General features: G+C 36.0%; 1 protein-coding gene and 1 long non-coding RNA gene across 2 annotated transcripts in view; one reads left to right on the top strand and one right to left on the bottom strand.

Annotated features, from left to right (window-relative positions):
* The window catches only part of npr2 (natriuretic peptide receptor 2), a 63,306-nt gene that overhangs the window by 30,703 nt on the left and 4,969 nt on the right, over window positions 1-27,634 (top strand). The window contains exons 8-16 of the mRNA XM_032570182.1: window positions 4,769-4,889; window positions 7,458-7,532; window positions 9,299-9,376; window positions 12,649-12,753; window positions 13,795-13,866; window positions 15,376-15,535; window positions 15,609-15,764; window positions 19,321-19,489; window positions 25,972-26,118. Coding sequence (XP_032426073.1) covers window positions 4,769-4,889; window positions 7,458-7,532; window positions 9,299-9,376; window positions 12,649-12,753; window positions 13,795-13,866; window positions 15,376-15,535; window positions 15,609-15,764; window positions 19,321-19,489; window positions 25,972-26,118 — 1,083 coding nt within the window. The remainder of the gene's footprint in view (window positions 1-4,768; window positions 4,890-7,457; window positions 7,533-9,298; window positions 9,377-12,648; window positions 12,754-13,794; window positions 13,867-15,375; window positions 15,536-15,608; window positions 15,765-19,320; window positions 19,490-25,971; window positions 26,119-27,634) is intronic.
* LOC116724648 (uncharacterized) lies at window positions 75-16,931 on the bottom strand. The gene is made up of 3 exons (XR_004340204.1): window positions 16,920-16,931; window positions 14,576-14,579; window positions 75-158 (listed from the first exon to the last, which is right to left on the bottom strand). It is a non-coding gene; the product is annotated as an uncharacterized LOC116724648 (long non-coding RNA).

Here is a 27,634-nt window from a genome sequence, read left to right as displayed (position 1 = left end):
CTCTGAATATGTTTTATTTTCACCAAATTGGCATTTTTTGAGTTTGTATACTCCAGTTAATGATTAATCGATTGCTAAATTATTAGTTTACTATTACTTCAGTTATTGATTAATCACGATTAATCATTTCAGCCCAACAAGAGACATTATAAATGTCTCTAGAAACATGGCTTTAGGAAGAAGTAAAGCTTACAAGCAAGCAAGTGAGACTATTTTCTTTATCGCATAGTTTCATCTAAAACTTTTAGAGCAAAATGTAGAAGTTTGTGATGCTGAATATTTTGGTATTGAACCACCAATAGTTACGTTTTACTATTTAAGTTTTAGATATCATCAAACTTCTGACCTTTTAGGTGTTTTGTGCTTTTTTCCTTTGAATTATTTCACTAAAATCTGGGACAGAATTTGGACGTTTGTAGGTGTCTACAAAATACTTTAACTCAAACGTATGTTTTATAGAATTTACACATTTTTGCACGTTTTTATACATACATTTGGGTCATTTGGGTCTACTTCCTCTAAAAACAACCGACATGCTAAAGAAAAACACTCAGCTGGTTTTTGGCAATAAGTTATTGTTTTTTGGTGTCTGGAAATTGAGTCGTTTCAAAAACCGGCCAAATATTGAGTCACATTCCATGGGCACTGTGCCGTTACCTAGCAACCCCAGCCGAGCCCTGCCTGGTTACCTAGCAACCCCAGCCATCTTAGATTCTATGAAAACAGCAGGAACTCAATAAATATAGACAGTTTGAATCTGCTTTGTGCCTTTTTCGCGCATTTGAGGTTAGATTAACAGAATTTCAGGACCTGGCAACAGGGTGTACTTCCTTTCAATCATGATTGCAGCCTATGGTATCCGAAGGAATGCCGGTTTGAATGATTTGTATCTATTTTATGTTAATTTGCTGGTGTATTTCATAAAGGAAAATGGTAGAATGGATGATTTGACAAGATTTTCCTCTGATACACAAACTGATGCTGTTGTAAAATGAGCAACTTTGATAGAACATGGAATGAAATAAAAGGAAATATGTGTATTAAATCATCTGTTTTCCTTTGATTTGTTCAGCATGTTGAGTTGGAAGTATGGCTGAAACGATTAATCGTGATTAATCGATAATTGAAATAATTGTAAACTAATTTAATAATTGATTAATTGTTTACTGGAGTATAAAGATTCTGAAAAAGGTCAGTTTCTGAAAGAACAACACATTCGGTGTAGTAATTAGGCTAAAACTGCACAAAAAAATAAAAACATTTTGCATTTAAGATTAAAAAAAAGAAACCTTTTTGTAAATATGTTTCACCCAGAACTCCTCAAGTGGCAGATTTATCTACACCTGGCTCAAATTCTGAAAATAAATCTCTTATTTAGCACATTTTGCATCTAATTAATCAAAAAAAATAATCACAAAATCAGAACTTTGCTGAATTGATGTTAAGTCAAACAGAAAGAGTTCAGTTTGACACGTTAGAAACATTTTTTGACTGCAGATGCATCCTTTGCTACACTAAAGGATTACAGTGTTGTTGCATTTTAAGCAATAAAATATTTACCTTCTAATGCAAGATGTTGGAACTATTAATGTTTTCTTATATAGAAAAGATTTAAGTGGTTAAATAAAAAATATGTGGAATTTGGCCCTTTTTAAAAATCTGATTAATCGTTTATGAAAATAATAGTTAGTAGAAAGCAAGTAAAAGTTGGGGTTCCTTTTCCAGAGCAATTTTTATGATTTAAAATGTGAAGAAGTCCCTAATAAACACAGATTTACTCTATAGTAAGTCCTGAAATGTGCCTTTATATGACATATGTCATATTTCTAATGCATATTTTTAGGTTTATTGCAACATAACAACCCAATTTCTCAGTCTAAATCTGTACGGAGGGAAGGCTGGTTCTTGGACTTTACATTCAGGCAGCTGGACTGTCTGGTGCTGTGAGTTGATTTTGGAGTCTGCCGGGCAGCAGGAGTGTGAGATGATGTTGAGCAGAGTAGCAGTGACTTTGTTGTTTTAATGGAGGCGGGTTTGGAGGTGGGGGGCTGGGGGGGTCGGTCCCGCAGGAAGGTATTCACAAATGGGAATGGAGAAACAATAGGCCCAGTGTGAAGCACCACACTTCGCCCCTCTGGCTGCCAGAAGTCTCTAAACAAGACCCTTTAAATAGAAAATTGGTGGTGGTGGTGGAGGGGCGCTGGCACTTTAATGTCCTCCAAATGCTCACGTCTCATTTAGTCTGCTGGATTGCACAACAGTAAAATTAATACTAGTGACATAGTGGCAAAAAACTAATAAAGAAGCCACTTCTGGGGCCAAGTTGGCTGGACGGCAACAACAGGGCGACATGCTAACGCTGTAATAATTTCCTGCAGCCATCTGGAAGTGTTTTACACCTTTCGGATCGCCCTGGCATGCCTGCTCTCTGCTCGTTTTTCACGTCTAAGGTTCAAACCATAAATAAAACCCTTACTTTTTCCTTACAACAGCAAAAAAAAAAAACGAAAAGAGGAAAGCAAATAAAAACAAATCAAGAAAATGTGCTTTCTAGCTTTCTGCAGGTTTCATTTCTGATTTTTTTCTCTTCTTGGGTGTGAATCATTAAATGTCAAGCAAGCAGCTGCTCTAGTAAGATTTTTAGCTGTGATGTGTTGATTTGCTGGAATGCATCTTCTCCGGAGAGACTGCCAGTCAGACGGGTGCTCAAAAATAATCCTCAAACATGTCAGAAATATCACTGACAAAGAAAATGAGGAGATGAATTACTCTGGCTAAGCTGTGCAGACATGTGGGCGCGTTTGTTTTGTCATTGTGGAGAAGCTCACATCCCTGAAGTTCAACCACTAAACTTTAAAAACGCATGTCTCAAAACGGATATTTAATTATTTCAGTCAGAAGGATAACACCATTGATTGATTCTAGCACTCATTTAAAAAAATATATTAATATATTATTAAACAAATTAAGGTCTTTACATTTGTTTGATTTATTTATACAAAAGGAAAAATGAACAAAACTAAACACTTAAACTGATCCTAAAATCTACTTCACGGAAAAGTGAACAGTGTCAAAATGTTATCAAAAGTTCTGGTTCCTTTCTGGAGTTTAAAGACTGTAAAACACTGCAAAAACCCAAAATTTTATAAAGGATTTTTGGTCTAGTTCATAGTTCAAATACTTTATTAAACTTGAAGTAAGACAAAACTAACTTACAAGAAACTTTTCAGTAGAATTTCTGCTTGTTTTCAGTAAATAATGCCTTAATATCAATGAAAAGTTCTAGTTCCACTAGCAGATTATTTTACTTTTAAGCTGGGAAAATGTTTTGTTGTGATTTAAATTATCTGCCAGTGCAACTAGAACTTATTTTTTATCAATATTTAGGAATTATTTGCCAAAACAAGCTCCTATATCTTGCAGAAAAGCTGCTTGTTTTGTCTTAATTAAAGTGTGTCAAGATATTCACACTATAAACTAAGCTAAAAATAGTTGGTATGACTTTGTGTTTTTACAGTGAAGAAGATTTAATATTAATTTGAGTTTTATCAAATATCCTTGAAGTGGAACTCTAAATACCTGGACTGGTGAATGTGTTCCAGTAGCAGCGTTTCTATTAACCATAAAATTGGGTGAATTGGATTTACTAAAATAAATTTGATTTCTGGAAACACGGCAGTTTAGGAAAAAACTCACATTTATTAATTTTAACGTTTTGGCGCTAGGATGAAGTGGCTTTTCTGCCGTGTCAAAATTGGTTTATTTCTCAAATCTGCAATGGAAACACTTTTTTTTTTGCATCACAGGAAGTTACTACTGCTGGAAACAACAAAGAAGACGATAACAGGAAGTAGTTGAAGGATGATGATGCAACGTGTTTTTTAATGACTTATTGCGTGAACAAACTTGTTCACATGTGATTTTTATTGCGTTTCTTATTGAATGGAAGCAACACAATTGTGAAATTGTGAAGTAGTTAACTAATTTTTATCAGTAAACGTCTTCTTAAAGTTAGCTAAAGAGCTAGGCAAAGAGTTAGCTCCACTATTAGCGCACCAGCGGAAGTGTACCCTCTAATATAAGCAGTTAGATGTGAGTCAAAGGTCAGAACTGATGTGTCCTGTTAGCTACATGAGTTTTCATCTCTTGGTGCTTTTAACCAGATGCTAAGGTTTTCATTCAGTAAAAACTCCTTTCTTATCTTTTTGCTAGCCTTCAGGTATCGTCTATGTCTTGTTTATGATCTTAATAACATCTGTTAAAGAACAAGCTGAACCATTAGTTATAAACGCTCCATTGTCAAGTGATGAAGACATAAATCTTGACTAAATTATACATTTGTACCGTGAGTTTTTATTTCAAAGAACTCCCTGTTCTGGACCATAAAGCAGAAAACGCAGCTGAAGAACACGAGGATCAGTGAAATTAAAATCTTAGAAAAACACACAAGTGATTGAACACAAAATACTGGATGTGACGAAGGTCACTATCAGATCCAGATGGTTATCTCTGAACATGGGACGGCGATCAAACATAACCAAGCAAATGTAGCAAATCTGGTACCAGTTATCAGATTAAATCCATGTTGCTTTAATTCTCCAAACCCAGAAAATTAAAGCATAAATTCGGATTTTCTTCCATTTAAACGCATCTGGTGCTGTTGCAACCCATTATTATCTCAGAAACTATCCAACTTACCTCCCCCAGATCTGATTCCTGTGAGAAAATACGTCAGTTTAACGATCCTTAATTTCTTTGCTTTCATCAGGAAACTGAAGCTGGAGAAGGAGCTGGCTGGAATGCTGTGGAGGATTCGGTGGGAGGATCTTCAGTTCGAAAGCCCCAATAAATACCACAAACGAGCCGGCAGCAGGTTGACCCTCTCACAGGTAAACAGACTTGCACAGATTAGTGTGCAGCAGTAAAAGCCAATAATGATGCAAAGCACATAAATGAGGTGATACCCACTTGATCTCACATTAAAAGCTTTGTTTTGGTTTTTATTGAGCTGTGCTACCATTTTGAACTGTGTTTGATTTAATCAAACTGGATGTAATTCAAAAAGCAGTTTTAAAGTTTCATTTAATAAGGGGTAAACCATTGTTTAAACCAAGAAAACAGCCCCAGTTAAACCAGGAATTAACCAGATTTGTTTGGAAATTTCTGCAGCCACACCCAGGAATGATTACCATTCATCTCTTAATGACTTTTTGGGTTGTTCTAGTCAAAGGCAAGGCAAGTTTATTGGCAATTCAAAGTAATTAAATATATTATAGTGTGATGAATACTACATAAAAGTAATGGGAACATGAATACAGATTAAATTAACAATGTTCCAGTTATTATTAATCAAAGGCAACTCTAAACCCATAAATGGGGTTTTAGCCTTGGTTTAAAGGAACTCAGTGTTCCGACAATTTTTCAGTTTTCTGGACTTTTGTTCCAGATTAGAGGAGAATAAAAGCTGAATGCCACTACTCCATGTTCGGTTCTGGTTCTTTTTAGCCCTGAGAGGTATGAAAGGTTCATACAAGAGCAGCAGATCCGTTCACAGAGGTGCCTTTAAAGTCAATCAGAAAGCTGCAGCTCATTATAAATCACTGTTGCAATAATCAGTGTGACTGAAGAGGAACGCCTGGATGAGTTTCTCCAGCTCTTTCTGGGATATTTAATTCTGAAAATGTTCTTCAGGTGATAGAAGGCCGAAGGTTCAAGTCAGGGTTCATCATTACACCCAGAACGGGAGTACTGAACAGAGCGACTGAAATTGTTTTCTAAAGTTGTTTTTTCCACTTTATTCATGGCTTCTACTTGTTAGTGTCAAGCTCATTTGTCTGTGAATGTAACTCACCTGGTTGGGCTCATAGACGGCAGGATTTACAGTATTTAACATTAACATTTAAGTATTTATTCAACTGAGAAAAACATTGATTTTTGATTTATTCTAAGCATCTGTTCAGGTCTTGGATGGGTTCAGAGTCACCTGGTGACATCATAATGTAAAGCTGTATATCATCTGCATAGTTATGATCGCATTGCTTGTTATAAACTGTGAACATGTAGATATTAAACATAAGGGACCCCAGGACGGGACCTTGGGGTACACCACATGCAATTTGTGTCGATTCTGATCAAAAGTCAACAGGTTTGAAACATTAATTCATTTAAATTAATTCTGAAAAGAATAGAGGACAGAAATTTCTCAGGTATCAAAAATACTTGATGGGAATTTTTACTTTTCCCCTTAGGACTAGTTTGGTTTGGATCAATTGATTCAAACAAATTAATTTGAAGATTACATTTTGTATTTACCTTGATTAGCTTTGATTAATATCAAAAAATGTTTTAATACTTTTACACATCATATTTTTGGTTTTTGAAGATTTCATTTTTGGAAAATGTGGATTTTTTTTCACCTATTCTCTTTTTGGGTTTCCATAGTTCGGTGATGTCAACACGCCCAGGGCGGCCATCTTGTTTCATCAGCATGTTTTACAGCTTCTCTTTATTAGGACTTTGAATTCAGGTCAACTTTATGACAAAATGTAATGGGTTGGCCAAGAGTTTTAAATTAAGAGAATAAAGTCATCATATTACAAGAATACAGTCATAATAGAACAATATAAAGTCAAAATAATGTGAAAATAAAGCGTTAATATTACCAGAATAAAGTCATAATTTTATGAGAACTCCTACATATAAACTAACAAAAAAATAAAACGAGGGATGTTGATCATCTTTCGGTTTTACAGATAAGATAATACATTAAATAATGTTAACTCTAAGCTTCTTTTCATCATTTTAAGACGTTCTTCTGGTAAAATCGTGTCTTTATTTTGCTAATATTCTCATAGCTTTTCTCTACTACTTCACCAAACAACTCAGAGCAGGGATTATTGAAATAAAATCCACTTTTTGAAAATATTTTCTGTACTTTTTTAGAAAAGAAAGCAACAAAATCTGTAATATTGCATGTAAAATAATGTTTGAACCATTTCTTTTATTTATTTTTTTGCTCCCCTCTGAGCTGCAGCCCTGAGAGAATCCCAAATCCTCTGCGCGTTTACACATTCCTGAAAGCTTTTCCAGCGGTTTGATCCAAGGTGGCTGGGCTTGCAGCGGCAGACGCACATTAAATGGTCGTTAAAGTAAGCCCTGGGTCTGGCCCCGCTCCTCGCATTCAGGGTGCGAAGCCCTAATGCATCTCCTCTCCCACACGTTGAAGCGTTCATGAAAATCACAAGCACACACCTTTTTAACGACTGCCTCTCTGTCTTGTTCTGAGGCCGTGTTTTTCCAAACTTCTCCGGCTTCCTGCTTGATATTGCAATCATTACAAACGAAGACTTAACAGCGGGATTATAGGAATCCAGAAACATAATTCCTGTTGTTTTCTCTGATGTGAAACTCGGTAACAGACCTCTGTTCTTCCTCTCTGCTCCTCTCCGTCTTCCCAGAGAGGATCCAGCTACGGCTCCCTGATAACTGCCCATGGAAAATATCAGCTATTTGCAAAAACCGGCTATTTTAAGGTAAGGCTTAGTGAGTTCTGACATTTTCAACTCCTGCACACTCCTTTCCCACCCACACACATGTGCAGAGAAAGAAAGCCGGAGAGCTGGAGAGAGGCGAGAGAAAGAGAGTGTGTGGGCGAATTTAGGTAGTTGGTTTTAATGCGAGCTGCAGAATGCGTCAGTTTGCTTTTCTGTTTATTTTTTTTATTTGTGTGTGTGTGTGTGTCTGGTTCTGTAACTCCTTCAGTCTGAACACAACCATTAATTTCTTGCTGCTAATTCTTTCTGTGCTATACGGAGGGGGTGACACAAAGAGCTGTATTTAGCAGAAAGATGTTTATTTTTGTTTAAATGGAGACGCAGATGAACTTCTGAAGTTCTCCTTGCTGACCTGAGGTGATTAAAACGCGAAGAGAGAAAACATGGTGATGTAACATCCTTGACAACCTGCAAAACTTCAATACAAGGTGTTTTCTCTGCAGTGAGACACTCTTTGACTGCATGTTTCTCGTTTAACAAAAGTCAAATCTCAATATTAAATCAGACCCAGCGGCTGACCTTGCATTGCTGCTACAGAGGCAGCTTATTTTTTCCTTTCCAGATGGTCGCGTCTTGGCCGCTGGCAAGTTTCATCTCTAGTTTATAGGAAAGTCTGCAGATCTTCAGCAGACTTGGATGTTCTGTCTGCAGAAAACTGGTTTCGCAGCTGCTTTTTATGATTTATATGCCATTTTTTTTAACCGATTAACCGTTTCAGTCCTAATGGCAAACGATTAATTGTGATTAATCAATTGTTGGATTGATCGTCAGCTAATTTATTAATCGATTAATCATTAAGTGGAGTTTCCAGGCCATTTATGTGCCTTTTTTTAACCAATTAATCTTTTCAGCCCTATTGGCAAACGGTTCATTGTGATTAATCGATTGTTGAATTGATCGTCAGCTAATTTAGTAATTAATTAATCGCTAACTGGAGTTTACAGGCCAGTTTCTGCTGCAGTTTTGCATCTAGTCAAACCTTAGGTTTGAGTTTTTTTCAAAATTTCACAACAGTTTGAGTTTCTTTATGTTTAAATAGTTAAAATTACACATACAGGTTCAAATATGTACATACACCCCCACTAATATATAAAAGTTCATGAATATTCAGTTATATTTATGGCTGACACAATTAATCATGATTAATCGATTGTTGAAATTATCGTCCACTCAGTTAGTAATTGATTAATCGTTAACTGGAGAATATAGACTGAAAAAAGGCCATTTGGTGGAAAGAAGTACATTTTCAGAGCAGTATGTAAGTCAAAACTGAACAAAACTGTGTATATTTTGCATTTAAGATAAAAACACCTTTGTCTGTTGTTTTGTTTCTACAGACAGTAATGCACTCTGCCAGTAGACGGGAGATAAGTTAGATGGAGATCTCCACATATCTCATTGCATATAGACTTGCTCCCATTAGGACCTAAACGATTAATGTGACTAATTGACTATTGAAATAATAGTCAACTAATTTAGTAATCAATTAATTGTTAACTAGAGTATACAGACTCAAAATAGATCATTTTGTGAAAAGAAACAACATATTAAGAGCAGCATTTAAGCCAAAGCTGTCAAACTTTAAGCGATATAATGTTTGCTTTCTTAAGTGAAAATGTCTTTTCAAAATGTCTATAAATTTTAGCTCCTTTTTAAGATTATCAAAGGAAATTTCTTTTGAATTTTCTTCTGTTTTTATGCAGAATGTTATTGCTGATTTCACAGGTGTTTTGTGTTGCACACAGGGAAACCTGGTGGCCATTAAACACGTCAACAAGAAGAGGATAGAGCTGACCAGACAAGTATTAATGGAGCTGAAACATGTGAGTATTTATTTTATGTAAACATCCGTTACAGAAGTCAACACTTAGCGTTTCAGGATTCAGCACCAAAAAAACACTCAGACATTTCCCACACAGAGAACAGAACATTCAGTCTGTTATAGTTTTATGTTTTCAGGCTTGACGTTTATTTCTGATTATTATGATCTCTGTGGTAGATTAGCTACTGCTGCTATTAGCTAAGCTAACACTGCGGCGGTTGATTAGCTAATTTAAACACCTGCTCTACTGATGATGTCAGAGTTGGTGTTCTCAGGTTGCCTTTTTTTCGTTTTTAAATAAACCGAAACACACAGAATTCCACATCACATCTACATGTTATGATTGTCATAGTCAAGCTAGCGTAGCTGAACTACTTCCCTCACCCTCACAATTCTTTCTTAATTAAAACTTTTTTTCTGACCTTGTCAGAAGCACTGCATCCCTTTTTCCTTTATATATCACGTGTACATTTAAAATTTAGCGTCACATTAGTAGCTTAACAGCTAAAGCTAATGCTAGTCACGGTTAGCTAGCAGCTTTTTGCCCTCCAGCAGGGAGAAGGGGGCGGGAAGTCACGCTGGGTTTAGGAAAATTCTTTTTCGTTTTGGGAGAAACTGAATCAATCAGAGAAATACGCATTTGTCTTTAGATATTTTATTTAGAAAATCAAAGTATCAGAGATCAGCGTGTGAGAAAAGAAAAGCAAGAGAGAAGAAGGAGAAGTGAAACTTAACACATACAATTCTATTTTTACATCTTATCAGTCACGTACACGGCGCCTTCCACCCGTCTCTCTCCTGTAGGGAGTTTCTCTCAGTTTCTCCCACCTCTGGTTAATTGGCAGCTCTGTCCCTAAATCAAACCTGGTTCAAAGGAGTTTCGGCTGGAAAGAGAAGAAAAAATATCTTCACTCATACCTCCGTTAGCTCCATAAATATAAAACTTGCTCAGAAACCTTTGTTATCAGTTCATTCTTCCCAGAAAACAAGCGAAAGTTTTATTTTACAAGACAGCTGCTTTGGGTTCATATGTCAAATCCGTCCACTCATTTCTGCTTTGCTATTTTTTCAAACTCTAAGAATTTGTTAAAAACAGAGCTAGTGTGGAGTCATTTCACAACATTCAGCCAGATTCACTCCAGAAGACGTTTGTCAGCTCCCTGGTTTTCTGAAATGTCTGTGTGTAAATAAACTGTCTTGACATTCAATTAAAGCAGCTGCAGTCAGAGGAGAAAATGTATCCATCTTCCAATCGATACACCTTTCCAGGAGTTTGAGTCTGTTTCTGACTTAATAAACCTTTTGTTTCCCTCCTACCAACAAATGAAAGTCTGGCTTTTGTCAATATGTTCAAGCATTGCTGAGTGTTGCTGCTAGTTTGTTACCTAGAAACTAATATCTTTAAACCTCTTTTTGACACAAACGGCAGCAGCGGCTGATAGAAATGCCCCTCCGGCTGGGAAATATTTACGAGTAAGCGATAAGGTAGCTAGAGGAAAGACAAAAATCTTACAACTTAATGTGGTTTGGTGATGGAAACTCGCTGTGGCATCGGGGGGAAGCCATAACTTGGAAATTACACTGGCAGACACGAACAAGACGGATGCTTGTGGCTGTTGATCATTCTTGTAGCCTGCAGCTCTCGTAGCTTTAGCTCTGCGGTTCTGCAGTGAATTTTGGGTCATTTTGTGCGAAGCCGTTTTGGAGAGGACGGGTTAGTGGCCATCGGTCTGAGATGCCCCGCGGGCCTGATGGCCTGTCAAACCTCAGCTCAGGGGAAGGAAAGCAAGCCAGCCAGATGGGGGGAGACGGCCGTGCCTGCCAGTGGAAACTTAACCGCTTGTGTTCCAGGGTGCAGCAGAGGAAAATAAATGGGGCAAAGGGTAGGCTAACAGCGTCTCCCGAGCCGTGAAACAGGAGCCGCTAACGCTCGGCGTTTGCCGTGAGAGCGGCTGTCACTCACTGCGGGTTGGAGAAGAAAAGAGCGCTGTTGAAGTGATGTTCTTTTGAAGCTGGTTGCAGGTTTTTCTGACTGCTGCCTCTGTCAGCGCGTTTACCGGTTGGAGTGAAAGCGCCGGGATTGTGCCATTTGCTTCTACAAAAGAGAAATTCACACCTTCGCATGAAAGGAATCTGGCAGCAAATGTTCCCTGTCTTGACCTCAAACATCTGCATTGGACGATTATTATAAAACCAGCGTTTGATTAGTGATTAAATCCAATGTTTCTGGTTAGGGCTGATTAATGATTAATCATGATTAATCGATCATCCAAATATAATATCCTTGTTATCTTAAAGATGTTAAAACAACATCTTTGTCCTGAAATATGTTAAGAAAAAACTCCTCAAATCATGTTGTTCTTGCTTCACCTGGTTCAGATTTACCAAAGGAATGTTACGGTATCACATTTTAGGCAATAAAATGTAAATTTTTTATTGAAAAAAAACTTTAATAATCTATTTGCATCTTCTACTGTACTTCTAATATTTTACAAAAAAGACTTAAGTGGTTAGTTGTACATCTTTTAACAGATTAATCGTCAGAATAATCTATTGTTTCTAGTTGGGCTGAAATGACTACTCGGATTTATTCGCAATTAATTGATTAATAACATATAATAATTGCAGTTAAGATAAAAACACTTTTGTTTGTAAACATATTTTAGCCAAAACTCTTCATTCGGAAAGTTTTAGCTTCACCCTGTTCAGGTTTACTAAAGGAATGCTATCGTATCGCATTTTAGGCAATAAAATGTTTATTTTCTTAATTGAAAAAAGCATTCAATTATCTATTTGTATCTTTTATTGTATTTCTAATATTGTATAAAAAAGGCTTAAGTGGTTAGCTGAAAAATCTGTAGGATTTGACATTTTTATCCATTTAATTGTTAAATGTAACGATTAATCGTTATAATAAGCGATTAATCGATTGCTAAATTAATCGTTAGTTCCTAGTTTCACTCCACTTTGATATTCCTGCCCAACACGACTTTTTAACTTTTTAAATCAAATCCTCCTCAGCACACTGGCCCATTCATAACCTCTTGCAGTACATGCACATGTGTCAACTTGGTTCCCTCAACACATAGAAACAGAGCCGGCACAACCAGGTCCACTGCAAACAGACTATTTTGATGAAAAGCTGGCAGCGTTGTCCTGAGAAGTCGGTGCCTAAAAGAGCCGTCAGTGCTCTGTTTCCGTGGGGTTTGGGAATGTGATGTTTGGAAAGAGTCGGGGCTCACAGCCGCCGCGTGTTTGTGCGGTTATTTTCAGATGAGAGACGTTCAGTTCAACCATCTGACCAGGTTCATCGGGGCCTGCATCGACCCGCCCAACATCTGCATCATCACCGAGTACTGCCCCAGAGGAAGCCTGCAGGTAACTTCCACAGCCGAATGATTATCCACTTTTTGACCTGTTACAACCACAAACTTTAGTTTATTTTATTAGGATTTCATATTAAAGACAGTAAGAAAGTGCTACGAATTGGTAAAATGGAAGGAAAATGTTGAAAAGCTTGAAATTGTTCTTAAAAATTAAAATCTGTTCTGCTTTTTTCTGATACCAAGGGGTAAACACAGTTCTGATAATCCAATAATAGTGGAGCCAATTTTTCATTTAGCTATTTAGCTAACTTTGAAAACATTTGGGTACTTAACTTCCTCTTGTTTTCACACTGGATGTCTGGTTAATAGCAGCAGAGAGATGAATATGATCGTTCACAAACACTTAACTGCTTCTGGTGGTGGACATACTTTGACTAATCCGCTAACAGTGGAGCCAATTTTTCATTTAGCAATTTAGCTAACTTTGATAACATTTAGCACACTTAGTTTTTTTCTCGCATATTTTTGACTTTTGGACGTCAGAAATTTCCTTGTTTTTGCTAGAAACATTTTCTGACTAGTCTCAAAATTTTTGAATTTTTTTCTTGCAAATTTTCAACTTTTGAAGGTCAGAAATTTAATTGTTTCTTCTAGAAAATGTTTTAATGTAAAAATTTCAGAGGATTTTTCCTATCTATCTACAATGTCACTTATACACCATCATACTTTTGTCTTAAATACACCTCTGAAATATTTTTTTAGTTTTTGATAATCCAACTTGCTCTCGGCCAGGACTCCTGACTTTACAGGGAATCTGTGATAAAGCTGAACTTTAACATTTTTAACATTTGGGGAAAAGCCGATGTGATGTAGCTCCAGATTCCAGGAAACGGGTCAACTCGGGTAACTTTCACAGTTATTCATTAATACCCTGCAAAGGCTCCGCACATGTCAGTGAAGATGAACAGAAAAGGAAAAAATGTTGATTCTGTGCTTCATCCTAATGTAAACCTTCAGTCTGCTTTGGCAGATGAAAAGTCTCGGCAAAGTTCAAGTTGTTTTTTTTGTCTTTTATCTGCTCTCCCTCTTCCAGGACATTTTGGAGAACGAGAGCATAAACCTGGACTGGATGTTCCGCTACTCGCTGATCAATGACATCGTGAAGGTGAGTGGCCTTCAGGCTGCGGACACGGTAAACACACGAACCAGACGTCAAAGGCAGCAAATTGATTCATGTGTTTTCGCTTGGGCTCCAGCTAAAGGTTGCTTGTTGTGCCATGCAGATATGCACCAATAATTCTGCGTTGCCATGGCGTCACATGAGCTGAGAAGGAAAATCTGCTTTAAAGTTTGTTGTTGACTTGAAGTGGTTGGGGAATTGTAGGTAACAAATGAAATTTCATCATAAACTCTGATTAAACGTAATCATGGGAACAATTTAGAAGATTGCTTTTAATGACCAGATTCTGGTGGACTGATTGCTTGATGAAGTGCTTCGGCTAAATCAGTTCCACATTTCCACAAAATATGAAACGAGGTAGATTTTTTTTCCCCCCAATGGAAGGATTAAATTATTTTTAAATAATGGCAAAAATGTCCAGTTAAAGAAAATTATAACAGTTCATTAATATAATCATGTTGTTCCAAGATAGGATTTAATTTATGTAAAAACTAAAATAAATTGTATTTGTTAAATTAAAAACATGTTAAATTTACGTGCAGATAAAACTTTGTTTTTTCTTGTAACAAGTAATTTTGTTTTTTTCCTTCCTTAAACCAGTTTCTCTTTAGCTTTTAAACTTTGTTTTTGTCGATCCTAAACTAGCTTAGCTTAAAGCAGCTAAGCTAAGTTAGCTTAGTTTGCTTAGCTCAACTAAACTAAGTTTAGCTAAACTAACTTAGCTTACAACAGCTAAGCTAGTTGATTATTTCCAAGTATAATAAATTTAAAATGCCAGAACATATACTAATCAAATGTAAGAAATTGTAATAATCTATACAGTGTTTTCTACCATAATATTATGTTTAGTAATCAAATAAATCTTTGACAGTGCCTCTCGTCTGCTAACTAAAGTACTAAAGAAAACTTTAAAAATGCAAAATCTTACAAATATTTTTATACATAAGTTTGTTGGTATCTGCTTTGACACTTCTGTAATAAGTCTTTGTTTTTCCTTTCTTAAAAACAATTATTTATTTTAGCTTAGCCCTGATTAGCCTTCCTTTACTAGCAAAGAGAAATATCTGGGCTGTTTCAAAAGATGGCCGACGTTAACCATTAGTATTTCTGACAAAATTACCTTTCCTTGCTTTTTTTTTTTTTTACTTTTTGATGTAAACTTTATTCATATTGTATAAACTTTTTACTCTATTAGTAAATGTGGCTTCTTTGTAATAAGAGGCTAATTGTTTATTTCTCAGTAGCTAGCTTAGCGTAGCTTAGCTTAGAAGGTTTAAATTCCATTAGCTGAAAATGAGACAAAATATCCAGAATGTTGCCGTTAAGTAGTACGTTTCATTCTGAACTTAGGAGTTGTATTTCTGTACTCATTTGCAAACTTGTCAAATTTGTTATTTTCTTATGCCTGGATTTTTTTGCATTTGCTGTTTTGACGTAGAGAAACAAAAGCAGACAGAAAGAGAAGCATGCTAATGCTTGACTTCTGCTCACCAGGGAATGAACTATCTCCAAAACAGCTACTTTGGCTGCCACGGAAATCTGAAGTCATCTAATTGTGTGGTGGACAGCCGATTTGTTTTGAAAATCACAGATTATGGTTTGGCTAGCTTCCGCTCGTCTTTCGAAAACGACGATTCGCATGCCCTCTATGCAAGTAAGTCAGCTCCAAAATGCAGTTTCACAAAAGCCTCTGCCTCTGTTTTATCACATTGTGTGTTTTCTTCCAGAGAAGCTGTGGACAGCTCCAGAGCTGCTCATATACGATCGGCACCCTCCTCAGGGGACTCAGAAGGGTGATGTGTACAGTTTTGGCATCATCCTGCAGGAAATAGCTCTGAGGAACGGACCTTTCTACGTGGAGGGCATGGACCTCAGCCCTAAAGGTAAACACAGCTGTCTTTTACGAGCCTTCAAGTGGCTCAATTAGCAAAATTTGCAAATAAAAGAAGTAACCTAAAAGGAATTCCACCTAATTTAAACAGACACGATCAAGAAAATATTTATTTTTAGCGCAGTGTTGCATGTTTTCCTTTCACTGTAACATAACGTGACAGATGTCATCATGCAGCTGAACATCATATAACTGAGAGGAAAAGACAGTCAGTCCAACTGCAGAAAAGTTATTAATAACATCACAGAACAACGTTTCAGTCAGTCAGTTTACACTTTTTAACCTCAAGACTAATATGAAAACAACAGAAGGAAAGTGAATTATTTCTTAAATGTAATCTAACTTCACTTTTCTAATTCAGAATCGTTTTTGAGTTAAAATGAGGGTAAAATTCTTTTTTTTTCAAAGCCGTGTATCTTTGAGAAATGACAACAATATAGAGAAACCTTGAAAGGATCATTTCTGGCAAGCAAGGTGGAAAAAATTACTTTTCCAAAACCTGTTGCAGAGTTAAAAGGTCAGACTTTTAACTCTGCAACAAAATGTCTGCTTCACTTTACTAGCTTAGGTGAAAACAGGAAGAATTATATATTTTTTTAATAAAATATGACCAATTTATAAATACAATTATGACACAGATGTCTTGCAGTAAAGTATTTTCTTTTTTGACCTAATGTTTTATTTGAACAGTACCTTTAATCCATATTTCATTCTAAGTGAAACATATATAAAGCTGAAATGTTTGATATTCGTAAAGCATATTTAGAATATAATATGGCTTAAGTTTTTACAATATTTATATATTTTCTTTTACCAGAATGATCTGGTAAAAATCTTTCAGTTTTTCCATAAAGAAATGAGTAATGTTAGCTATCTAATGCTAACATGTAGCCTAGCCTTTCTTAGCTTAACTTAAATTAGCTGTATTTGGAAATTAACTGTTTGCAGAAACAGTTTCAGTATTTGGAAACTGTTTCCAAAAATGGCTGCCATAATGTCATAGATGTCGTGAAATGTTAACCTTTTCTCCATCTTTTTGTATTTGTGAGAAAGCTAATTGTTTTCTGTCTTGAAAGGCAGATTTGTTTAAGCTAGTTTACCTTAAATTAGTTTATTTTAGATCAAATTAATCAAGAAACATAATTACTGTCTCCAAAAAGGGAAAATGTTGATATTTTGATGTAAAATTTGTTTTTCATTATTCACATTCATGGGCTCCTTTTATAAAACTTTGTGATTTGAAAATTAGCTGCTATCTCTTGAAGCCTAACCTAGCTAACATAACCTTAGCTAAATATGCTGCTATCATGTAATTTGTTTTATATCATCAAATTCCCAGTTGTCCTTTTTAGTTTTGATAATTGCCCATTTATATTTTGTTTATTAAAAGTTAGCTTCAGTAGCCTAGATTAGCTTGTCTTAGCCTAGCTTAGCCTAGCCTATCTTAGCTAAATTAGCTGAAAACTGAAAACTCTTGATTTCAGTAGTTTAACTTTTTTTAAAAACAGTAAATTGTAAATATTGTGTTCTATTTCACTAAAATTTGCTCTTTTTGTGAAATACTTTCTTTCTGTAACTGAGTCGAACTGATTTCCACATGGATGGATGGTTTTCTCTCCTTGCAATTGTTGAAAAGTAGATTGAAAAACAAGTCGAACTCCTCTCCATAGGGGAATAAACCGTTTCCAGAGCAGCTACTTCAGTTGCCATGGAAACCTGAAGTCCTCTAATTGTGCCTGGTCAGTTGCTGTGTTTTGAAAATGACACATTAAACCCAGAGTTGAGCCTAAAAATATCTGAAAAGTAAAAAATAATAAATGAAAACATGAGAGCAAGATGTTGGATCAAAGTTTTTCCTTTTTAGTCTTAATTTATCAGTTTTTTTTCTTACATCTGGGATGAATCTCACATATTAAAAAGCAAAATATAACAGCAGGACTGAGGATATTATTGAATTTAGCCGAAATGCATGCAGGGAGGATGAAAGGTTTTATCTTGAGTGTAATAAATCGCCTTCCTGTGGCGCTTCCTCAACCTGTTAACCTCGATTAAAACCTTTTATTCAGAGTCACGTTTCCTGCTGCTTATGCATTAACAGCCTGAGGGCAGAAAACTCATGTTCACACCGTAACATTTCCATTTTAACTAGATTCTTTAAAAAGCTTTTATGCGTCTTTTGTCACTGTAGAGGGAAAAATGTAATAAATTGTTATATAGAGCTTTGTTTTGTTTTATTCATCAGAGGGAAAAAGTGTCCTACTAAAGAAGTGGTAAAAACTTGGAGTGCGTTGGGAAATATAATAGAAAAATGAGTGTTTATATTTTTAAATGTTGTGTTTCAGCTTTTATCTGCTGCACTTAACGTCAAAAAGAAAAATGAGAATTTGTTGTAAAAGAAATTAGCAGGAATGTTTTTGCATAATCAACATAGTTGTGGCTTGATTAAAAACAAAATTATGCAGAAAACTGAAAAAGAAAATTTAATCTGGGTACAGATTAGATTTAGCTTTACTTTTGCTTTTAAAAGTTTGTGTTTATTAGCGTAAATTGGCCTAGCTTAACTTCATTTTTACCACAGCTAACACACTTTGACCTTCATATCGTTCCATTATTTCGAGAGACACAACTTATTTTAACAATTATCATTTTTAAAATAAATCCTTAACAAATTTAATAGTGATATTTGCTGATTTATGATAATAAACACGATAATCAATAGAATTCAATAGAATGTTGAAATTACCTTTAATATCTTTAAAAAATAACTTAGTATTTTACACAGCACGTGATTGGCTTTTGCATTGTTTTCTAGTTTTAGGTTATTCTGGTTTTTATTTTGATCCTAAGATGCTAGCATCTGTTAGCATTTAGTGTAACTTAGCTTAGCACAGCCTACTTTAGCCTTGCTAATCTGTGTTTTTTGTCTAGCTTAAAACAACTGCCTGTTATTTTTTATATATCCAGTTTTGTTTGATAATGTGTCGTGTATGTTTGACTTTGTTTTCAACAAACTGGAGTAAAATATTTAAAAAATAAATCCAAAAAAGGGCCTTAATGTCACGAATGAATGCTAATTCAAAAGTACATAACTCAACAAATTAAGAGCTTATTTGTTTATGCAATTCAAAAAAGTTAGATATCAACAAAACTGGACTAAGGAGGTTTTACGTTTTATTGCTATTTTTAGGGTTTTCTTTTTTGTGGAGTTTTTTCCAGGTTAGCTTAACAACTACCATAGCTGGAAGGCTGATTTCAAATGTGATAAGTTTAGATGGTTGTAGTGACATGTTTTGCATTTAAAATTTTCTTTTTGAAAAAAAATTTCAATTTTTTCCAACTAGTGAAGTAAAATCAAGTAATGCTACTACAAAAATGTACACATGAACAAACCAAAGAGCTTATAATGTTATTATAAAACCCTTCAAATCAACAAAACTGAGCAGTTGGTATTTTTATTTAGATGATGAGCTTTTCCATTTTGTTTCTGTGTTTGATATTATTCATCATTTTCCAATCAGACACTAAGGTGTGTTTTCTTCCACCCTTAGAGATCATTCAGAAGGTGAGAAACGGCCAGAAGCCGTATTTTCGGCCAACGACAGACAACAGATGCCACCCGGAGGAGCTGACCATCCTGATGGAGGGCTGCTGGGCCGAAGACCCGACAGAGAGGCCCGACTTCGGTCACATCAAGATCTACATGGCAAAACTCAACAAGTATGTCCAACATGTTTTTTCCTTTAAATGGTTAATTTATTTCCAAAAGCCTTTGGAAACAGCAGAAATCTCATTAATAAATGTAACCACAGTTATGTGTTTGACTTTATTTTAGCTTATGTGGGCTGATTAATTACATCAGAAACTTAAAGGGGACCTATTATGGAAAACTAACCTTTTGTACAGTTTTATATTTCCATTTAGATCTCTGCTGTTTCTGAAAACACCCAGATGTTCTTTGGCGATTAGATCATGTTTTTTGGTATCCTTCCAAATGTAGCAACTTCAGAGAAGCCCAGCCAGTTACCTAGCCACCCTGGCGGAATTCCGCCCGTTACCTAGCAACCCTGGCGGAATTCCGCCCGTTGCCTAGCAACCCAGAGCTTCAGTATGTTTGGTCAGCTGGTTTTACCGCTCCACTTCTGCTTTTCAAAGGTGTACTGTTGTATAATTGTGTATCTGTTTGCAGCCATTTTCCCGTGCGAGTGTAAACGTTGAGTTTGGGGGCATGGCCAGCAGCAGCTTATTTAGATTTAAAGTGACAAGACGCCCTAAAACTGCTAAAATCTCATCATATAAGAATGATTTTGTACAAAAAATGTAATAAACTTGTTTTGTATATACAAACCTATCCTTACCTGTTCAAGGAGGTATAATAGGTCACTTTTAATTTAACATTACATTATATTACTATCTTCCTCTTCAGACCTGACATAAAAAGTTAAATTGAGATTGATAGAAGGATATTTTTTGTAGTTTCTGACGGGTCCAATACGTTGGTGTTGGGATGAAAATGAAAATAAAAACCGAACGACAGTTTCTGATGAACGTTTGTAATTCCTGACAGGCGGTTGTTAGCGGGAAGCGCCCTGTGAGAGCGTCGGTGTGTGTTTGAGTAACAGAAGAGTTGGAGTCCATGTTTCTTGTATTATTTGCGATGATCTTATGAATCATTTATGTGCATATTTTGGTTGGAGTATTATGTCGATGCAGGAAGGGAGGCAAGCATGTTTTCCCCTGAGAGTGGAGCATCTGTCAGAAAGAGTTACTGTAAGGATCTCTGCTGAAACAAAGTGACTCTAAAGCACACACATGCTCAGAAACCAGATACACTGCTGGCAGTTTGGATGTTGGAGAAACTCTGCAACAGTTCCGTCATGGGAAAAAAATGAAGACACCACATGAAATATTCAGTGCTTTCACTAGAAATGCTCACATATTGATATATCATCTGTGTACAAATTTATTTCGACATTAAATATCCACATGCAGTTATGGGCACGATTATGCTAACATTTAGCAAACTTATCTTCTCCTAAATTAATTTTGCCACATAAATTCTAACATGCTAATTTTCGTGGCTGTTTTGTAACTTTTAGCTGAAGAAAGTTGTGTTGAAGTTTTGGTTATTGCCTATAAAGATATCCTGAAGTAGTTAGACATTCATATTCAAGCTCTCATTTTGACGTGAGAAGCCTGTTTGCACGACAGCTATGTTTCCTCTCCTCATGTTTTCTCTCTTTTTTACCCAATAACATTTTTTAAAACAAGAAACATAAAGGAACAAAATAAAACACGGAGCGTAGAGCACAAGATGTAAACATGAATACAATATTTTAGGGTATTATAGAAGATGTAGATTATAATATCAAAATTAAATCGATGTTTTGTAGTATTTCAGGGGAAGATAATTTGAACTGAGGTTAGCACTTTACCATTAGCGGCCAGTAAATACTGCATTGCGATTTAGCATTAGCTTCTGCTAATGACGGTTTTGTTTTATCAAATTAGCATTAACTTCTGCTTAAAACCCTTTTGCTGTAGTGACTCAGCATTAGGTTGTGATAAATACCATGTTGGTGTAACGCTTTAGCATTACCAGAATTAGTGTTTATGATTAGTGCTTTAGCGTTAGCACACTAGGTATTTAGTTAGCGTTGCTCACTCTGTCCTTCTGTCCAAATGTGTAAGAAAACCATATTAGTTGTCATAGGGTGTGTTTTTTCTCTCATGACTTCATATTTGCAGGATCAGAGTGACTTAATCTGGTTTAATAGTTACTAACCACCTGAATGTTATTGAACCTAAACTTATTGTTTTAACATCCGTCTTGCATAGGATTGGAGAGGAGCCGTTTTAGTAACTCAGTATTTAATGCATTCCTCAGTTTGGATGATTGTGTGGGATGTTTGATCAGATCTGACAGTGAGTGAAGAGTCATTGAACTGGTTAGCCCTTTGAATCGTTACCTCATTATGCTTCATTAATAATTGAACTAAATTATTGGTGTTTTTTCCCTTCTGGGAAAAAAAAAACTAAACAAATCTCCTGTGTTTGCAGCACATCACAAGAATCTAATGTTGGAAATATGCTTTAAATTTGTTCCTTTAGCTTTGAGATGTAGCATTCAGCCCATATTTACAATGAGACGGTTTTACTTTCTTTAAGCTCCTCATGAAGACATGGATCATGCTGTACTGCGTGTTGTTTACATGTTTTTGCCCAGAGACGTGATAAAGAAGAGCTTACATTCATCATTGGTTCAGCGGATTGAGCCTTAGTGAATGCAGCGTGAAGCTTTTACAGGTTCTGACTTTCTGCCTGTCAGCTGCAGTCAGTGGTCACGTTCTGCTAGTTGTGGCAGGAATATCAAAATATGGGTCACGGTTCATTAGACTGAAGCCGACTTGGAGATTTCTGACTCTCAGCTGGAAAAACAAACTGTTAGGTTGTGCTGTTTTCATTGCAGCACCTGAACACTGTGAGACACCGTGGGACAACATTCAAACTTTGGAAAGAGAAAAAAGGATCCATACAGCCACATGAACTCAAAAGTACTTTGGAAAATCAATGTCACCCGAGGCAGCCCTCCCTCCGCTGCATCCAGCAGGGTAACTCGATATTGCATAAGGAAGGAGGAAGGCATAAATCTCTGAACAGAGCAAGTTCTCTGGGAACAAGCTGGATAAAAATGCAGGCGACAAGTGTTCTGTTTTAAGATGGGTCCAGATTTAATTAAAAACATGGAGAGCAGTTGATATAAACTAAGGGAGTTAAATCCAGCGTCTGTCATGATCTGGTGGAGATTCATCGTTCTGGGCTTATATGAACAACAGAGATGCTAAAGTTGCTTATGATCCGCTATCATCAAAGGGAAATCTTTCACGGCCGTCCAGGACGAAGCTGGAACAGAATGGCAGCGGTCCAGATGTGTCTCATCTGATAATGTGGGAACAAAGTAAAGCAGAGGAACGATTGGGAACGAGTTTTAAGATGAGCTCAGATGAGATAAAAAGATATTAGAGGAGAAATCCAGGAATCCAAGATGGAGGAGATTGGAGTCTGGAGCAAAACAAGAACGACTTGGAGGGATTGGAAACCATTTCTCATCTCATGGATGGATGGCTGGATGGATGGATGGATGGATGGATGGACGAACGAATGAACAATGGATGGATGGATGGATGACTACATGGTTCACTATTTTCATTCTTTTCCACATCAACCAATCCAGAAGCCCAATTCATTTTGCTTGCTGCTGATTGGCTGACCATCAGACCATGGGTGTTAGCTTCTGTGCTAGTGCTAAGGCAGTTTCCACTGAGCATATTGAAGCATATTAATGTATATTTTGTATTTGAACAGTTAATATATGCAATTAGAAGCATTTCCAGATGATATCTCTAACATTTACAGATATTATATCTTCTGCGGTCCACTGCAGTGCAAACCCATCAGTGATATAAAAACAGCCATATTGGAGGCAATTCTATAACACATTGAGAGTTTTTCCTCTCAGCTCGACCTGTCCTCTATTATCCGTGTTTCTCCACATTGGATGGCTTTGCTCACGTTCAGCTCTGAGTGGTTTTAAGTGGAGAGGTCCTCATGATTGATGACCTCCAAACCACTCAAGGATGCTGTTGACAGGCGCGTCCCTCCACTCCTGTTGGCCTGGGCGGCCCGTGCCTCGGCGCTCCGTCTGCTGGTTACTCTCATTAGGAAAATGCTTGTTGTTGACGTGACGTGATGGATGGGCTGTTATTTTGGGAGCGAGAGTGACAGGGTGTCCGGCGACAAACGGTTTGGTTTGAACCGGCACAGGGAGTCTAAAGCTGGCTGTGAAACGCTGACCTCTCACTGCGAGCATGAAGTCTCTCCATTGTTTGTCTCTGAACACATTCACTCTCATTCACTGGAAGCTTTCATGCAGTGCAGGAGGTTCAGACTGAAAATATAAATCCTTTTTAGTTCTAGTTTAGATGAATTACAGCACATTTGATTTGCTGTTCAACGTTTTTCCCAAAACACTTGCTAACCCCATCATTGATTGGGCGCTTGGCAATCATTCATCCAGCGGCCCTTTGTGTTTTTAAGTTTAAAAATGTATAAAACTAACAGGAAATTTGAAAATATCACTTGATAATTATGTGTTATTAAAAGATTGGGAGATTAATACCTGAACATTAACTATAAAGTCTTAAAAATTACACATATTTAAAAAAAAAACAACTTTAAAAAGTAAGCAATGCTAAGCCTGGTGGGGGCACAAGCCTGGAGGCCCGCCAGGCTTATAATACAGTGGGGGAAACCCTGATGTTTTTCACCAAATGGCCTTTATTGAATCTTTATACTCTAGTTAACGATTAATCGATTACAAATGCCCTTTTTTTGTTTTTCAATCTAATTCTTAGAATAAAACTTAATGGAATCATATTGAATTTAGTTTTATTTAACAATTATTTTAGTTATCGATTAATTGTATTGACGAGTCTTATTTGATTATTAACCTATTAGTTTGACGATTAATCAATTAATCGGATAAAAAGTTGCCAAATTCTGCAGACTCTTCATTTAAGACTTTTTATACAATCTCTGAAATTAATAATTCATTTTTTAAATGTAGAAATTAAAATGCAACAACATAGCGTTCCTTTTGGGATTACTTTTCTGCTTGACTTGGCATCAATACTATGTAGAGCTAATCTGATGGCTATTTTTTGGATTAAGTGAATAATAATTGGAAAGCAGAAGGAACTTAATATAAAATAATAATAGTTTCCCAGTAATTCAAACCAGATGAAATTACATCACATGAGGAGTTTTGGCTAAAACATGTTTACAAACAAATGTTTCTTTTATTATAATTCAAAATGTATTTTTTTTGTACTCTTTTAGGTTATTTTCTTCTTTGAATATGTTTTTTATTTCACCAAATGGCTTTTTTTGAGTCCAGTTAACAATTAATTATTTGACAATTAGTTCTACAATCGATTAATCACGATTAATCATTTCAGTCCTAACTCCCATTTATTTAATTTGTGAGTATTCACATATTTTTTGTATTTTCAATTTTGCATTTGTTGTACTGTACATTTAAATTTGAAATGCTGGGCTCGCTAATCTTCATGTGACCTTTTTCGATTGAACTCAGAGCCTCGTTACTCATTAGTTGTCCATGTCTGATATTTGCTCCTTTAAAGATAAACAGCATGTGGGCGTCTGTAAGCTGCTACGACCCAGTAGCTACTGGGAAGGTGCCAGACATTGACACTTTTAGCCTCCATGCTGGCGTGGATGACTCACCTTCTCGCTCCGTCTGAGTAACTGTGAGCGTTTGGTTGTGTTTATGCCTGAGCGTATGATTGTAGAGCATAAACATTATGCAACACATGTAATTAGAAAACCTACGAGACCCAGGCATCAGCTTTTAGAGCATCAATGTTGTCTTAAAAAGCCACTAAATGCCACAATTTGCAGCTAAAATTTGAGGATAGAAGTCAGTTTTATGTCTGCAGGATTAGTTCTTCATATGGGACACCTGAAGTGACGTAATTATGATACAAAAAAATTTAAATTAACATGATTACAACGCAGATTTTTAACTGATTTTCCAAATCAAAATTTTAAGTATAAAACTAATTCTTACAGTAGATAATATCTGTAATATCTGTTCTTCCAGTGCAAACAAAAGGCGTTAAAATATACAAAAATGCAAACAAATAAATAGAAAATGAAAAGAAATTTAAAAAAAACTTAAATTAAATAATGAAATAAAAATACAAAATATAAAATGAAAAAAAGATTTGATTAAAACTGAACTTAAAAAAATGCAAACTATAAAATAAACAGAAAATTAGAAAAAAATTATGAAATGGAATTACAAATATAAAAAGCTACAAAAAATGAAAAAACATTTAAGTAAAAAATACCAAAAAATTGAAAAACATTAAAAACTGAAATTTAAAAAATGCAAAATAATATAAAATTGAAAAATTTAATTAATACAAAAATACAGAAAATGTAATTTGAAATGACAGAAACGTACAAAAATACAATGAAATAAAAAAAATACAAAATATTAAAAATACAGAAACATTTCATTGAAACATTACAAAAAAACAACACTGATTTTAAACTTATGTTAAAAATATTCTTATTTCTTGCTCTTCAGAGTTGCTACATGTTTGTATTTTCCACAGGGAGGGCAGCACCAGCATCCTAAACAACCTGCTGTCCAGGATGGAGCAATACGCCAACAACCTGGAGAACCTGGTGGAGGAGCGGACGCAGGCCTACCTGGAGGAGAAGCGGAAAGCCGAAAACCTCCTCTACCAAATCCTCCCACAGTAAGGAAGGCAAAAAAACCAAAACCACCAATTAACTGGAGCTCAGCTGATTGGACGATCCACCGCCGGCTCGCAGTGACACTCTGTCAGCGGCGCTAAACCTCTGTATTAATTAAAGACTCAAACGCTTTTCCCAGCAGTGCTATCTCGCTGCAGATAAAAAGGGCAGCAGAGGAAGAACAGGAAGGCGAAACCGCTCATTAAAGAGAGACAGCAGATCGGAGCAAATCCAGCTTTCCTCCATCGTTTATCCTCTTCTTCCTCCTTCGTCATGTTGAAATTAGGCTGACAGAAAAAGGGCCTGAGAGGAACAGAAGATCTGATTTCTCACCGCGCTCCAGATTTAAACAAACTGACCTCTGCCTCCGAGATGTTCCTGCCTTTGGTATCGTTTGATTGAAGGGAAATTAACATGAGTACAGATAAACTGACATCTGGGGATGATTTTAGCGGCCAGGCGTTCAGCCAGAGAACAGGGCTGCCGGATAATAAGGAGAAAACAGCTGAAAAAACATTTTTTCTTTGACTTTAGAGCTTCTGCCTTATTTAATGCACCAGATAATTCAATATTTTTGCAAAATCTATCACATGTGGATACCAGAAGCTTACTTATTCCCACCTTTGTTTGAAAAAAACCCTACTAAAAAATTAAAGATGGCCGCCATCGTCAGCAAAATTGTCAAATTTTACATTGGATCCATAGAAATCATATCTGATAGTTTTTCATTTTTCAAGATGGTTGTCATGGAAAATTAGATAAATCTGTTTGGCATCAAATGACACATTTTGAACCATATAGTTCATATATATTTTCTTGATCTTGTGTATTATTTTCCTGGTGGACATTTTTCAAAATGGCCGCTATGGTTATAATGGAGAATAATATGTTTCCACTAAAATCTGCAGTAGTTATTTTATTCCCCAAAAAAGTTAAGTTCATTCACCACTAATTCACTAAACAAGAATGTTAGCCCTGCTAACACTAAACTGCTAAACACATAAAAATAAGCAAATGCTAAACTGCTACACATATAAAAAGATTAGTACAAGTGAATAGTGAATAGCTGAACACAAAAAGAAGTGGAAGCTAAAGCTAAACTGCGAAACACATAACAAAATTAGAACATAACAAAATCCTAAACAATTTGCATTAGCTAATTAGCTTCAGCTAATTGTTTAGCACCCAACCAATTAGCAGTCGCTAACACTAAACTGATAAGAACATAAATATTAGCAGACACTAATACTAAACTGCTAAACACGTAAACAATTAGCAGAAGCTAAAGCTAACCGCTAAACCTATAAAAATGAGTGAAAGCTAAAGCAAAACCACTAACACAAAAAATTCCTGGATGCTAACACTAAACTGCTAAACACATCAGAAGAGTTATCAGAATCTAACTTTTAAGACGACTGTCTCCCAGTCGGTCACATGTTCATCTCCTTCCTGTTGACAACTGGACTGAAACTAGCAAACATCAAAGTCCTCAGTTTCTGATTTTGCTTCTTATTTTTA

This window comes from Xiphophorus hellerii, chromosome 8, assembly GCF_003331165.1.
Source record: "Xiphophorus hellerii strain 12219 chromosome 8, Xiphophorus_hellerii-4.1, whole genome shotgun sequence".
NCBI classification, from domain to species: Eukaryota; Metazoa; Chordata; class Actinopteri; order Cyprinodontiformes; family Poeciliidae; genus Xiphophorus; species Xiphophorus hellerii.
This window is presented reverse-complemented; position numbering and strand designations above follow the sequence as displayed.